General features: G+C 33.9%; 1 protein-coding gene across 1 annotated transcript; it reads right to left on the bottom strand.

Moving 5' to 3' along the window:
* Positions 1-4,093: 4,093 nt before the first annotated feature.
* On the bottom strand, positions 4,094-16,145 carry LOC125823555 (uncharacterized). The gene is made up of 10 exons (XM_049502916.1): positions 15,865-16,145; positions 12,193-12,367; positions 11,873-12,031; positions 8,440-8,533; positions 6,270-6,340; positions 5,228-5,279; positions 4,920-4,968; positions 4,688-4,828; positions 4,331-4,450; positions 4,094-4,248 (listed from the first exon to the last, which is right to left on the bottom strand). Exons 1-10 carry the CDS (start codon positions 16,062-16,064, stop codon positions 4,113-4,115), a joined length of 1,197 nt encoding a protein of 398 aa, XP_049358873.1. The 5' UTR covers positions 16,065-16,145; the 3' UTR covers positions 4,094-4,112.
* Positions 16,146-16,621: the final 476 nt, after the last annotated feature.

The following is a 16,621-nucleotide window of genomic DNA, read 5'->3' on the forward strand; positions in this document are numbered from 1 at the left end:
TAAGGAGCATATACACTCTATATAATTGTACTCGTTGATACATTTGATGCAGAGTCAATACACAAGAACATACAATTGTATTCATTGATACACTTGATGCATAGTGAATACACAAGAAACATATACACTTGATATAATTATATTAGTTGATACAATCTGAACAACTCGATGCAATTATATTTGTTGATACAAAACAATTGTATTCGTGATACAACATGATACAACATGTATTTATCCCCTCTCTCTTTTTCAAATTTCAATCACATCTCTCATATCCCGGTCTCTTCTCTCCTCTTTTTAACATGTAGCTACAAATCATAATTAATCAAGCTATAGCTATAGATCTCTTAATCAAGTCCATACTATTGTCATATTTGAAAGTTACTAATAAGTTAAAGGGGAAGCTAAACAAATACCCCATAAAAGCAAAATAATTACAAATATATACCCCTTTACATGCATACCCCACTAAATAATTACACTATATTTTCATAATAATTTAGCTTAATTGATATTGAATCAGTATCATATACTATATTGGTATCCTTAAGGCTGATAATTTCGCTTAATTGATATTAAATAAGTATATATATCTATATAAACACACTCTTATAGTATCATTGACTAATGAGTAATTTTTGAATAAGAAACATTAATGATACCAATACAATATATGTATATATACTGATTTAGTATCAATTAAGCGAAATTATCAACCTTAATGATATCAATACAATATATGAAACTGATTTAGTATCAATTAAGCGAAAATTATCAACCTTAATAATGAGAGGTATGAGCTGTAATTATTTATGAGAGAAAGAGTATTTCATGAATTACTTTGGATTTGGGTATGAACTTGTAATTATTTTGGGTTTTATGACCCATATATGTAGTTTTTCCTTTTAATTAGTCTAGTGGGTTTTAAGTTATGGATAAAATTCAAATAAATTTCGGGCAGGTCTTTAAGATTGAAACACGTGTCTCTCAGTTAGTCCAAAGGGTATATATACATCACAAAAATTAGACGGTACGGATACCAATATCTTAAAAGTATGACAGAGAGTATTGACATACCATTTATGATAATTCGAAGGTATATTTGTCCTCTTTCCCTTCATTAAATATGGGTTTATTCACAAAAAAGTAAAGATGATACTTTTTATCCCAACTGTCAGGTTTGTACCCATGCTTCTGTTTATTATTTTCTATATCAACTCTACATTGTAAAGTTGAGGAGTACTTTTCCTTTTAAAAGACTTTGAACATCACATTAGCACATCAAGTCTTTAAAAGTAGAGACAAACAATAGATAGTTGTTAGATGTGAAATCAATTAAAATAATAAGATGACAAGAGGGGTTGTTCAGATGATAATCAACTTTCACTACGGAAAATTTTTCAAAACAACAATATTTTAGCATCTAATAGTACCCCTTGTCAACACTTTCAATATTTATTTAAAATGTCAATATTTTAGTTTGTTATAAGGATGACTTTTGTATTTATTTAATTTGAAAGAATACAAATATTTAACAATAGAATGGAGAAAATAAAGGGAGAAGATGTTTCATAAAAGGTAAACATGCAAAAATCTCTAATCAGTTACTATTAGAGTCCTGTCATCTCTCTCTTCTTCATTCAAACGTCTTTTCACCATTCTTCTAAAAAATTTCAATATCCATTTTCAAATAACTCCATTGAAATTGAAGTGGAGTTTTTGTTGATTTGCGTCAATTTTATTTGGATAAAAAACTGTTGAATTAACTGATTGATATTTCAAATTGAATTCCATCGATTTCTTTTAAACTTCAAGATTATCAGTGAAAATAAAAAAATTGCTAGGTATTGTTTAAGTTTCGATTTTATTTTTTTTGGATAAAAGTAGTTGGATCTGTGTATGTATTTGACATTTTGTATTTTAAATTTGATTTTGATACAAAATTAGTATGAATACGAAATTTTAATATAAAAATACTCTTTGTGAATGAAATGAACTTGCGTTTGACTGTTTATTTTTAGATTTTAAAGAAAATTTTGTATCCCTTGTAGGAATTGGTATGGATAAATGGTCATGCTACTATTTTGTAGCCGGTTGTTTTGAATACGACAAAATAAAATGCACATGAAATTATATCATGAATACCTATATAATGAATACATAAATTAACTATAGTTTGGTATTGATGGCATCCATTATAGGTTTTTTGTATGAACAAAAGTTTATGCTTTTATTTCATAGCTGGTTCTTTGGAATATTAAATATATTAGGATACAATCAGTAAATAAGAATACAATCTGGGAAAAGATAAAAATAATATAATTTAATAACATACTAATACACGAAACAATTATGCAGTCTAAGAATACAAAACAAGAATACAATCTGGAAAAAGACAAAAAGAATACAATTTAATACTCCCTCTATCCCTAATTACTTATCCACTTTTTCTTTTATAGTTGTCCCTAATTACTTGTCCATTTTGACAAATCAAGAAAGGACAATTTTTTTTACCTATTATACCCTTAATTAAATGACTAATTACTTCGAAAAATGTAGAACTTTTCATCCATTTCATAATTAATAGGGGTAAAATGGTAAACTCACTATGTCATTAATTGTTTTCTTAATATGTGTACCAAATCAAAAGTGGATAAGTAATTAGGGACAGAAGGAGTAACATACTAATACACCAAACGAAGAATACAATCTGGAAAAGGACAAAAAGAATACAATCTAAGAAATATACTAATACACAAAACAATAATACAATCTGAAAAATGACAAAAAGAATACAATCTACAATTTGATGACATAAATACAAAATTAATAGGCATACAAATAGAAGAAATACATAAATATGTTGTATCCCACAGAATCCCAACAAAATGATATTATGAACTACAAAAATTGTATCCAATTCATAGTACGAAAACAAAATGAAGATAAGATTACAAAATTTGAGTTTTTCCTTATCAAAAACCCTAATCGAAAATAGAGGATTTACTCAACAATTATACAAACAAATATATTGAAAGGTTTAAACAGTCAGTAAAATACATAAAAATCGAGAAAAGATACATATCTAAAATCAATGAGATTGTTGTGAATATTTTTTGAGAGATTTTTATCAATTTATGAAAATAATCGAAAAAACGTCACATATATAAAGAGAGAAACGGGGGAATGAAAATTGAAGAACAATAGAAGAAAGGAATTGGATGAGTGAGAAAAAAAATTGTTTTGAGATAATTGTAAATTGGAGAGAGAACGTTTGTTTGGCTGGAAGGTATTGTTACAATATTTTTGCAAGATGTGGGCCTTAATAGAGGAAAATAAGGAATTAGAATTGGATACATTTAATTTGCTATAAAACCAAAATATTGATCTTTTTAATAATTAGTTTCAAGTGTAGTTGTTTTAAATAAATATGTTAGGGATTTTGACTAGTTAACTAATTTGCCCCCACCTCTAATTCTAGAATTATGGGTTCAAGTCATCAAGAAAAACAAAAATGGTGAAAACTCCTAGGAAAGAGTAATACAATATTATATTTTTTTTAAAAAAATGATAGATGCCAAGCCGTAAACACTTTTTTTTCTGAAAAAAAAAACATAAAATAATAAAAATTCTAAGAAATGAGCATCTTTTATGTTTGGTTGGTAAGAAATTATTGCTTCTAAAACATTTATATGTAATCTAGAAAAGTACTATGGATGAGAGTAAGGTGACGAGCAAGGGTCGGGAGTGGATGTTAGGGTCATTAAGGTTTAAGGGTGGAAAAGAGACGATGAACTTGAAATGTCATTTATGAAACTATTTTACTTGCTCCCATTAGAGAAGTTGTTCTGCTTATTTTTTAAAAACATGTTTTTTAGAAAAAATATTTTGACCAACCAAATGTGAATTTGTTTTCCTCCATACCAAAAACTCATTGTGTAGTTGTTTATTTTAATCTATTATCATTTTAAAATGTAAAATTACCTTCATGCAGTTTAAATAGCTAAGTAAAAAAGCACAGCAGTCAGGGGATATGAAAAGATGTCAACGAAAAACCAGTATTTTTCTCTTAAAGCTGTGCTTTAAATCTAATCTTGCACAGAAATATCAAGTTAGACGTTTAAAGCAGCAGAAAAGATATGTTCATGCCTACTTCCTATGAATTTCTGTCGAAATTGCTCGAATTTTCCTTCGTGAATTGCCTCTCTGATAGAGCGGAAGAATCCCAGAAAATGATGTGTGTTATGCCTGGGAAATGAAAGACAAGCTAACATTAGGTATCGTGAAGACATGACAACAGAGCCAGAGAACAAGACAGAGAGCTTCATACATTTCCAGCAGAATATGTGCCAGCATCTCATGTACATTGAGAAGGTGATTGATGTAAGCTTTTGTATGATTTTGGCATGTATAACACTTGCAATTATCGACGATAGGAGATGTATCCTTCCTGCGAGAACAGATGGAGATGGAGGACACAAATTGCATTATCAGTGAACTTCATCCAAGTATTTTGCCAGAACAAGCCACCCCAGAAGGGCCCTAAAGCCAAGTTTATTGAGGGACATAGCAAGATTACATACTATCACTTATAGGAACATCGAGTGCAATTGTAGGTATGCCAGTATGTTGCAAATTTCAGTGATAGCAAATATCACAGTAAGTATGAAGGATGAACAGGACTTACCTATACACTGTTCCTTTCAAATTTATCTTTGTGCCATCACATCCTGAATTACTATTTGGTTGATATTTAGTTACTTGCTTCTCTATGCTTTCAAGTGGAAAGGTGAGAGCAAAGCCTCCTAGTGTGAGATGGTAGATGTAACTGGAAAAAAATAAATCCAATGTCACAATTGCGCTATAAGAGATTCAGATATAGAGGAAAGGAGACACCAATATCCTGAGCTAGCACTTACGTGGAATCAAATAAATCAACACCTGCAGCAACACCTTGCAAGACCTCTTCTGTAGAGAAAACAAGTAAATCCACTCAGCCACAAGAAGAATACAATTATTAACTCAAATATCCAACAGTTTTCACAGTGAGAAAGCAAGTGGGTTGAATCTGGTGGATACTGAAGTTGTTTCTTTATACTACTAAGTAGCTATAACAAACAAACTCCTCTCTTTTTCAAACACAAAATCAATCACTATGTTGACATGCATTTATATGCAAATATGTTTCTGTGAGTGCAGCATTGAATGAGTGACAGAAGCATCTTGCCTGGTAGTCCAAGGCCACTTATGAGACGTGGCTTTTCTTCAGGTAAACTATCCTGCAACCAGTAACATCATAAGCTTGAGTTTTCCACTGTATGCAATAAGTACAAAATTTTACAGCCTACCAAAGACATTAAGGACCCCCCCTCCCCCACCACCCACCCACACATAAACATAACTTAGAGAAGCCCATTTGTACGAAACTAACATTTATTGTCAACTTTAAGGCTGTAATAAAAATGAAAATATAAAGTTAGCACGAACATTGACCTTCAAGTGAAGAGACTGAATGAAGATTAGCAACTTATGGACCCAAAGGTGATTATAAAGGAAATTTTACACAACACAACCACCTACAACTATTTCACATGTACTGCAAATTGCCACTTGAAGTACCAGCACCAAACTACTCCAACAATGCAGGACTATAGATGATCCAACTAATATTAAAAAAATCCATGTTATGGACTCTCCACTTTGGCTATACATACCCGATTCAAGAGAGATGACATAGGTAAAACTATTGATATGAACCTTCAAATACACTAAAAACCTTATAAAAATATAATCCTCATGTGGCATTCGAGTCGAACTGAGTTCAGTTTACATTTTACATTACATAAGGTGTAAGTATTCAAAAGAGCTCCTAAAAGTATATAGGGGAATAGCACCAAGGGTTTGGTTCAATGGCAAAAGTAATCGAGCACGAAATATGCGATAGGCAGTAGAAACACATGATGAGTTTGAATTCTGCTGGTGAACCCTAGTATTTAAGTGGAGAAAGGTAGAAGGGAGGATCTGTTATCTATGAAGTTCCGAAGTTGGAATCAACAGATCTCTTGATAAGTTTACGGGGAATAGACCTAAAGAAAATTGCTTATCAAGATATCTTATGATCATTCTAGTCTTTATGCTCATTAAGTAAGTTCAACAACAGTGATGGGCCTGTCTTGCCTTCCATATTCATTTCAAGACTTCTGTAGAAGCAAAAGTATTTCCTACTAAAAGAAAAAGGACAAAGCAGAAATATCATGAGAGAATCATACCATAACAGCATTAAGGAGGGGGTTACGCTCTTCCATGCTCTCCCCTAATCCAAATCCTCCAATCCAAAAACCTGCATTGAACTCATTCTGAAATTAATAGGATATTTTCAAGAGACCAAACAAACAAATACATAGCTAAGAGGCATTTGAATATTTAACTAAAGTGAACTTCAGCACAACGGTTGAAAATATGTTTTAGATATTGCAAAAATAAATAAATAACTGAATTATCTCTAAAAGATTTGCAGTAAATCTATCGGTAGCTAACTTTTAGGATTTTAAATTCTTTTTATGTTAAGTGAATTCAGGAATTAGTTTCCTATTTTTTGTGATTTGATTTTGCAGATAAGTCATTAGCATATTTTTCTATTTTTTTAGTTAGGAATTGCAGCTATAGAGTGTATGTCTCTGAGTTATTAATAAAACAATTTCCTTTGACCACATTGCAATATTTTTTTTCAGAGTATTTTTCTCTCTGTTATTTCCCTAGTTCCTTTGTTTAAAAACTAACAACAACAGAATCACTTGCAAAAGATGGCAGATCAAAATGGACCAAGATCCCCTCACTGGTAGATGCTTTGACTTAATTCTGTCAAAAAGTCTTTTCCATGAAAGGAACTTAAGTAAAAGGAAGTTCATCAGTGTAGGCAAGATGTTTTCAGATATAAAGATACTTATGAAACAAAAGAACGTTTCTCCAACACCGTTGAACATCAGTTTAGTCATGTCACAGAAAAAGCCTAATACTTTTGATAATAGAAATTCTAATTGATTTATTTAGTAGTGTTAAAGAATGACAAAAGTCCCACATCGGTGGTTAATGAGATGGGTGGACTCCTTATAAGGTTTGGACAATCCTCCTCCCTTTGAGCTAGCTTTTGGGGTGTGAGTTAGGCCTAAGACCTAATTTAACATGGTATCAGAGCCATGGTTCAATGATGGAACTAGGTTACAGATGGGTGTTCATCTTGGCGGGTGTAGTTCTAGTCGCAACCTTTTTGACAGTAATGGAGATTTTTGTTGGAGAAATTGTTTCAGAGAGGTTCTCTGTGTCGAGACGTAGATTTGATGGAGGAGATTATGGAGAAGAGATGCAAGATCCTAAAGATTATGTGAAGAAGGTGGACAAATTTATTTTGTCAGAAATTCAGGCCAAGGGGGAGATTTGTTGGGGTTATTTGCCCTGATTTCTTACCATAAATAAGTTTTCCTTTTAGGAAAAGGTTTTAATATTTTGACTAGTCCTTTTCTTGTAGGAAAGGTTTTAGAACTCTATAAATATAGGTTTGTTCCTTCTAACTTAATTAGCATTCACAATGTAGTCCTAGGGTTTTGAGAGTTGCGGTTATGGGGGAGAGTTTTGTGTACCTCCTTGTATTCAGAGTGAATTGTTTGAGGTTGTTTCTCTCCATATTTTGTACTCTCATATTTATAGTGGATTGCTCATCTCCTTTGTGGACGTAGGTTGATTGACCGAACCACGTTAAATCTGTCTCTTTTGATGTGTTTCTCGTTTGTCTTCTTACTCGTGGTCTTTCGAGGTTTGCTTTGCTAGCTTCCGCATTACACCTGCTTATTTCAGTCCTAACAAGTGGTATTAAATTAGGTCTTAGGCCTAACTCACACCCCAAAAGCTAGCTCAAAGGGAGGAGGATTGTCCAAACCTTATAAGGAGTCCACCCATCTCATTAACCACCGATGTGGGACTTTTGTCATTCTTTAACACCCCACCTCACGCCCAGTGCTTAGCATCTGGTGCGTGGACAATTTTGATTTTGGGGACCCCAACATCGGGTGAGACACCTCACGCCCAGTGCTTAGCATCTGGTGCGTGGACAATTTTGATTTTGGGGACCCCAACATCGGGTGAGACGGGCCCTGCTCTGATACCATGTTAAATTAGGTCTTAGGCCTAACTCACACCCCAAAAGCTAGCTCAAAGGGAGGAGGATTGTCCAAACCTTATAAGGAGTCCACCCATCTCATTAACCACCGATGTGGGACTTTTGTCATTCTTTAACAAGTAGTTAAGATTCATTTCACTTACAAATATCACATTTCCTAACTGTTTTTTGGACTAGACTTTGCTGTTACTCATCAGATTGGATTTCAGTTGCAATCACCAATATAGTGGCAAGGAAGTATATGACTTTGAAGAGAGTAAACAAACCTTCTACATTCCTCCTAGCAACTTCTTGAGCACAACTTCGGCGCTGCTCCACCCTAGAGCCTCCAACAACAGATCCAAGCACTGCTCCGTCTGTCTACGCTTCAGCAGTTATAACACTTTTTGATGAGATTATGTAGCAATATACTTGGTAGGGTTAACAACACCAGGAATTAATTGTTTTTTTTTTTTTGAAAAAAAGAGAGAAAAATAAATAGGAGAAGGAACAAACAGGAAGAATGAATGTACCTCGTTAGCAAGATGGCATTGACTACATTCTATTAATATATATACATGACCAAGGCATCACACTCATCTGTTGTTTTTTGTGTTAAGGTTATCACACTATTTTGTGGTTGTTAATGTTTCCTTATTAGTTACTTTGTTTTCTTAACTGTCGTTTTCCTTTTTTCATACCTACTTTGATATGTTATACTCGAGCCGAGGGTCCTCCGAAAACAGCCTCTCAGCCTCCACAAGGTAGGGGTATGGTCTGGGTACACTCTACCCTCCCCAAACCCAACATGTAGAATTTCGCTAGGTATGTTGTTGATGACCAAGGCAACAGACAAACTACCCTCCTAAAACATATTGCAAGAAAAGTGCAATACTTAATGACCAGCAAGGCAGATACACTGCTACAAGCAGTGCCATTCACATCATTGAAATTTTTTACTAAATGTGTAGTAGGGGTGGGCATAGTTTGGGTTAACACAAAATTCAAACCGAAATCCAAACTTTTTAGATATTTGGTTTGGATTATGAATTGGACTTCGGATTTTGAAAATCCAAATTTTTGTACCTTATATTCAACTCTACACGAAACAAATATGCTGATTACTAATTAAGTCCAATAGATTAGTACCCTACAGCCCTACCCCTTATGGTATTAAGTCCAATATGAAATTACACAGCATGGGAAGAAGGGAAGCTTAGGAGGGTTGAGTCACTATTTCCCTAAATATATTCTACCCATCCCTTTGACTACATTACAACCTATGAAGTCCAACTTGATCCTAGATTTGGCAGGCTTAGATTAGTCAAGTCTTACACTACGGGCAAGCATAGTACGACCTCGGGAGGTACATGATTTTCTTTGTGAGAGAGAATAAATTCTTCTTATATGTAAGTCCTTAAATTACATTTGAATTTTATTTGTGTGTATGTACTGATTTCTCTTAGTTTGATTGGTGAGGTACTTGGTTCTTGAGTTGCATTGGAAAGCAAATCTTGAAATAGATAGGAGGAAAGTCAATTTTCGAGGTCAGGATGTAGATAACTTGAATATTTTAAATAGTCTTTTTTTGAGAAGAATATTTTAAATAGTCTTGGCATGTTAAAACTTGAAGAAAGGTGTCAACAGTGCATATGCTAGGTTCCAAGTGTTGATATAAACCATTGTCATTATTAAGGAATCAAGATGCATGAGAGTGTTTAAAGTTATTCCAGCCAACATTTGGCTATTCTCCAGCTACTATTCCAGAAAGCTTTTCCACCGATATCAAGGTGACCATATCTTTTTCACCAAAATTAACCCATCAATTGTTTCAGTGATACTATTCTGAAAACTGCTTTGAAATATTGTATGTATATTGTATTTGGCACCTATAAAAAGATATGTTTTTGTTCATCAAATAACTAATACATCTCTTCACAATTTTAAGGAAGATTCTCAAATTTGATCTGGTCTCTAAGGCATGACGAATATAATCAGGACCCCTCTTCCAAGAAAACAAACAATAGCAAAGAAACAAAATATATCTCAGAAACGGTTTTCGTGACTAGTTACTCAATTGGATAAAATGAACTTATAAAGTTCAATTGAACAAAAGACTGGAAAGGCAAAAAAACAGAACTCAATAACAAGATTACAATGATACAAGATATAGGCATATAGCTATCGAAAATCAACTCAGGGGAAAAGGAAGTTCCTCCTGTATGGTTGAAAACCTAGAGATATCCAAAAAGACAATGCAAAATTAAACTAATATGAATTTTCTCAATGTTTTAGAGGAGTAAGCCAAGATTCATTTCTCTAAAATTATGAATTGATAAATACTTGTTTCTTCAATGATTTAAAAATGTGAGTCAAGAGTTGTTTCTTTGAAATTATGATTTGATCAATGAAAACAAAGCTAAGATTTAAGAACTTAAGATACCTACGCACACTAGTTTTCAGATGAAAACATAACATGCAATTGATGATATTTCATTTACTCAAAACTCAATCATAAAAAATATCCAAAGAGATAGATAGATTACAAGATTATCCTAAATGTATTTTCTTCAATGCCTGAGAGGAGTAAATCAAGAGTCATTTCCTCAAACTTATGATTTGATCAACGAAAATAAATTTAAAGAACTTGAGATACGCACACACTAGTTTTCAAATGAAAACATAACATGCAATTAATGATATTTCATTTATTTGAACTCAATCCCTTACTTTATAACTTGATTTAACTTTGATCACACCATGAAAGGGCCTTCTCTTTTCCTATGTTGACCTCGTTCTATAATGAGAAATTAGAACATGTTGATAGCGTTAACTGCAAAGTTCTTGCTAATTCAAATTTCCTTCTTTTCCCATAAAACAGAGAGAAAACAATCAAAGGAAAAAGGAATCAGCAGATTTGGTTTCATTACAGCATTTACCTATGATTAAGAAACTAGTTTAGGAAATAATATTTTGAGGTTTATCAGCACAGCGTAGCTTAATTATTTAGCATTGCTTTAATCCTGGTCTGATCAACTAATTTTACTAAACCCTGAAATAATATTCAACACTTTGTGAGGTTAAGCCGTTAACACTACTACCCAATCAAAATTTTCTAGAAACAACTTTAAGTGCATTAGCTTCCTAAGTTATTTATATGCCCCTCAGTTATGGATTGAACTTTTCATCCAACTCATATTTTCAGTTTTAATATGGCATGTTGTTATCTAGGTCATAAATATCTCCACTACAACGACCAACCAATTAAGTGTGACAAAAGTCAGCAAAGATGACACATAGAACAAAAGGTTAAAAAAGAAGTAAAAAGAAAAAGAGGAAGTGCCTGCATGATCTCATTAGAAAGAACAGAAAGGTTAACGACTTTGAACGACAAATCAAATTAGTTCCCTTTTTTTAAAAAAAATTCACCAATACAATGATGAGTACATTGTGCTGTCCTATGTTCAGATTATGGAAATGTTGTAATAAATGTACCTCCACTTTAGGTACTTTACAGAAAAGGAACTCTTGAGTTATTGCTTCTTGCCATGAAGTGGTGTTCAACCAGCAATAGAAGTTCCACAGACAAGCCTATATAGGCATCTCTGCATGCTTTTCACATTGCATATGACATCAAACTCAGGCTTGTAATTAAGCATATTTGCATACACAGTGCTAACAAAGCAGAGAATAGATAAATAGACAGTATGACATGCCTACCGAGTTTGAAGTGATGCATTCGTCGAGCCATTTTAATGTACGTTCAACTGAGGCTTTGTTCCTCTTTTCAGAAGCCCAAGCAGGAACTTCATCAGCTAAAGTGGCCCATAAATTCGGCCTCATTGATGAAATCATTTCCATGTAATCTGCAGGCTTAATCTGCCAAGCAAGGCAAAGAAAAATTTTCATTGAACAAATAAACTTGATGGGAGGAAAAATACAAGAAAATGGATCATAACTGGGGTGATGGCACTAAATCAAGAAGGTGGTCTAATTATAATTATAAACATAAATAAGAAAGAAAAGAATAAACAAATTACCAACATACGACCACAAGGAGTTTCAAAAGAAGCTCCAATCCTGTTAGTACTGTCATGGTCTGGAATAGATATAATAGAATCCCTTGGCACAGCTACCATTATATGATCATGTAACCCAAGCAATGGGTGCAGACCTCCAATGTTTGAGATTGCTTTCAGGGAAATGCCTTCCAAGCTAGAAAAAGGAAATTAGACAAAGCTGAGTTGTGTGAATCACCTCATCTAAAAGGTTAAACGCTTCAGCTCCAATTACAAGAGGAAAACGTATGTGTTGTGTAACATACAAGAACAGGAAGAAGAAGAATGTCAACTTTTAACAAATGATGATGTTGTGCCCCATAAAGAGAAAAGCAGGCATTAGAACTACAGCCAGAGGTGATTTTTAATAGAAAGAAATCCAAGTTTTCAGTTAGATACATCAGGGGCCGAGCGGAGACTCTCTCTCTCTCTCTAGAAATAGGGGTTTAGGATTTCCTACTCCTTAGCATTTAATCATCCAAATCAATGATTCCAGCAGCCAACTTTGAGCAGAATAACCCACTTTGTGAGATTACAGCCAAGTTCAAACTCACACTAAGAGCTCCACCAGCCTTTTCTTTCACTCAATGTCCAAAACCTAATTCCAAGATCTCTTGCGATTCACCTATCGATTTCATTGCTGGATGATATTTGGTAGATCAGAGCTTAATTGGGATAATATTTCAGCTTCAACTCTGAATTGCATGGATCTGGGTCTTCCAGATTGCATTGACCAAACAAGGAACTGTACTCCGCTGTTTCTTTCTCAAGATATAAGCTCTGACAGATCTAGCGGCAATTTGATGGACTAATCCAGAAGAATAGTGACAGCTGGAACTTGGAAGACTACAGTGAGGCACATATGTTCTGTTTTTCCTCGAGCTATAGAGCAAGCAAGGTTCTGCAACTCCTCTTCTTTATGCTTTTATAGATTTAAAATTGCTGGTTTTCAATTGTTGGATATCCTTCATTGTGTGTGTGTTGCTTGTCTGATAACTAAGAATGAATAAGGCTAAAAAGAATCCTAATAGACAAGAACTTCCAAAGAATGAAAGTGAATCTCTACATCGAAGTACTAAGAGGATGAAAGATGGAATTACTAAAGATACTCTGACGGATGATAAAATTGAGGAAGCGGATGATGTTTTGGCTACTAATCAGTACAAACAAAATGAAAAAAAAAGGATGAGAATACTGGAGAAGATACAGAGGGACTGTCCATTAGCGAGGCATTGTTGGATAAAGCGCAAAAGGCTCAAAATATTGATGGAAGATATGTTCTAGATGTTTTAATGTATGAGCAGGAAGCAAAAATCACTAGTCATTTGTTTCTCCATTGCAATACTGCCACAAGCCTATGGGAATAGTTTCCTGTGCATATTAGGAGTTAGCTGGGTGATGCCCAAGAGTCAAGACAACCTTGGAGTTGATGAATAGTTGTCGGGAGATGGGAAAAGAGGGAGAGAAGAAGATTGGTGGAAGACTATACCAGCTTGTATATGGTGGACCTTGTGGAGAGAAGGAATGTTAGGTGTTTTGAAGATCAGAGAATCAAATATAGAAGATTAAGATGAAGTGTATAAGCCTTCTATTTGTTTTGGTGTAAACAAGAATTGGTAGGGGAGACAGAAGATTTAGACATTTAGTAGACTTTATAGGGAACTTGTAAAAGTACCCAATTGGGGGTGTGCTCACCACTATGTGGAATGAAAGTTTTCAATTCATCATTTTTTGGATTATAGATTTTTTGTTTGAATACAAAGTTACCTTAGTCTCAAAAAAAAATTAATCTTTGTCTCCCTCCTATAGAGCCTTTGCCTTGTCTATTTCTTCTATCTATATTCCCCATAATTGGAGGAACGCTTTTGCAGATTCTAAATGGAAGCAAGCTATGATTGAAGAAATAAAGGTCTTATCAAAGAGTGAGTCTTGGGAACTTTTCACATCAACACCAGACAAAAAGTTGGTTGGTTGCAATAGATACAAAGAAAGATTGATGACTAAGGGATTCACTCAGACTTATGGAGTGGATTATCAAGAAACATTTTCTCTTGTTGCAAAAATAAACACTACTCAGACTTATGGAGTGGGATTATCAAGAGACATTTTCTCTTGTTGCAAAAATAAACACTATTAGAATTCTTTTGTCAGATGCAGCTAATCTTAAGTGGGTACAACAGTTTGATATGAAGAATGTCTTTATTCACGAAGACCTAGAAAAAGAGGTGTACATGGAGATTCCTCCTGGTTAAGGTACTAAACAAAGTCAAGGAAAGGTATGCAGAGTAAAGAAAGCCTTGTACAAATTGAAAATCTCCTAGAGCTTGGTTTAACTGATTCTACAAGCAAATTTTCTAGCAAATGAATATTATAAGCATGATGATGATTTACTAGTATGTAAAGATTCAATCAACGGAATGGAGTTCATACAGCTTCTGAAGGATCTTAGGAAATTTATTTACTATTTTCCATTGTACCACAAAAAAGGTTCTATGGTTGAAAGACCAACATTCTTTTCTTAGAATAGACCTTTTACCTTATTTATGTTGATCTTCATCATGGGACACTATATTTTATAAGGTTTGTATTTAGTGAAACCCTCATATACATGATGGATTCTTTGAATCAAATCCCGTCAAAGGCATATGAAATCATGCAAATAATCCGAAGCCATCCAAATGATGTTCAACGGGCAAAATCATTTCCTTGGGGCTAGGTATTTAGAAATTATTATTATAATTGAATAATAACTGCACTTGAAACTCTGACTATGATTCACATTATCTAATACTACAACTAATAGAGAGGTAATACTTTATTTTAATATTTCTCTTGAAGAAATAAGAAAAAGAGCCAGAGGCGGACCCACACGTATAGGTGGGATGCAGGTGCACCCGTTAACTTAAAAAAAATCATGTATATATACGTATATCTATCTCGAGAAACTATCAGAAACTTCATATAAGTTTCAGGGGCACTTGATACCACTAGTACAAGCCTACACACCTGCCAACGCGAACAGGGTTCGATCCCAGATAGAACCCCATTTTATTGTTTTTATTTAAGCTTTGAATTCAAAGGGGGCTTATTTAGAACATTAAAATTGCTAACTCTTGATCATTCAATAGAACGAACAAACCCACTTGACCATTATTTGGTCTATATATTTGTATTTAATATTTTCAATATTGTTCAAGCCATTAGTGATCAATCCAATACGACATTATTCATTAATAAAGTTTCGTTAATGCCCAAATTAAGATAATATTGTTGCAGCCAGAATCTTCAAATCGCGGGCAGGGGCGGAAGCAACATATAATGAGGGGGATCCGAACCCCCTCGGCGAAAAATATTACTATTTATACATGGTTAAAATTATTTTTTAGGTATGTATAATAGATGTCGAACCCCTTTCCACTAGTTCGTGTGTTTACTTCTCAAATTTTGAACCCCTTAATAAAATTTCTTGTTCCGCCACTGATCGTGGGTACGCCTCTAGAAACAGTATATTACATAGCTTTACCTTAATTATAACAAATTTACAGCATGGACAAAACGACAAACACCTTGTGTGCGACCCAATGGATTCAGACAAATAGCAAAATAATAACAAGAGAAAAAGTAGAAACATAGAGATAAGCAAGGAAAACTTACAAGTGAAGAGGACTGAAATGGAGGAGGTTAGAATCCGGGGAAGGGAGGGAAGGGAGATGATCAGGAGGGATGTAAACAGGCAAGCCTTTACGAGTTGTGAGGAGGAGAGCAGGTGTCTCAATATTATGAGGACAGCTTCCTAGCTGAAGAATCCCAGATCGAGCTTTGCCGTTGCTCCATGCCTTTACAGCGAACTTCATTCTCTTCTCCGTTCGCTCTCTCCCTTTCTTCCTCGCCGGCGGTTTAGAGAAGTTAGCTTCCCGCCCTTAAATGTTAAACCCCAAAAAAAGAGAACAATGAGAAAGCAATCCAATATAACGCCTTGACTTAGATTGTGACTTGGACTCTTCTACTTTACAAAGTTTCAACTAGACACTTATGCTCGAACAAACTTCGAATTTTAAGTCATTTTGTCTTTGTCATTGTCATTACCTCACTCGATCTAATATGAATGACACATCATTTCCAAGTCAAAGAAAATAAGTCACATTACATCTATCTCATTAATTTAAGGGAATAGGTCTGATATACCCTTCAACTTTGCTATTTAGAGCTGATATACTTCTCGTTGTGAAAGTGACACATATATATGTCTACTATTATACGAATGACTCACATATACCATTTTCCTCTACACATAAGTGAAAAAAATTAATTGTAATATATTTTTTTAATTCTTTTTTTGAAAAAAAATATAATCCATATTGGGTATATTTGATCATCTTCACACGTATTTTTTTTTTTTACTTTTTTTTTT

This window comes from Solanum verrucosum, unplaced genomic scaffold, assembly GCF_900185275.1.
Source record: "Solanum verrucosum unplaced genomic scaffold, falcon-dt-bn FXZP01000012.1, whole genome shotgun sequence".
NCBI classification, from domain to species: domain Eukaryota; kingdom Viridiplantae; phylum Streptophyta; class Magnoliopsida; order Solanales; family Solanaceae; genus Solanum; species Solanum verrucosum.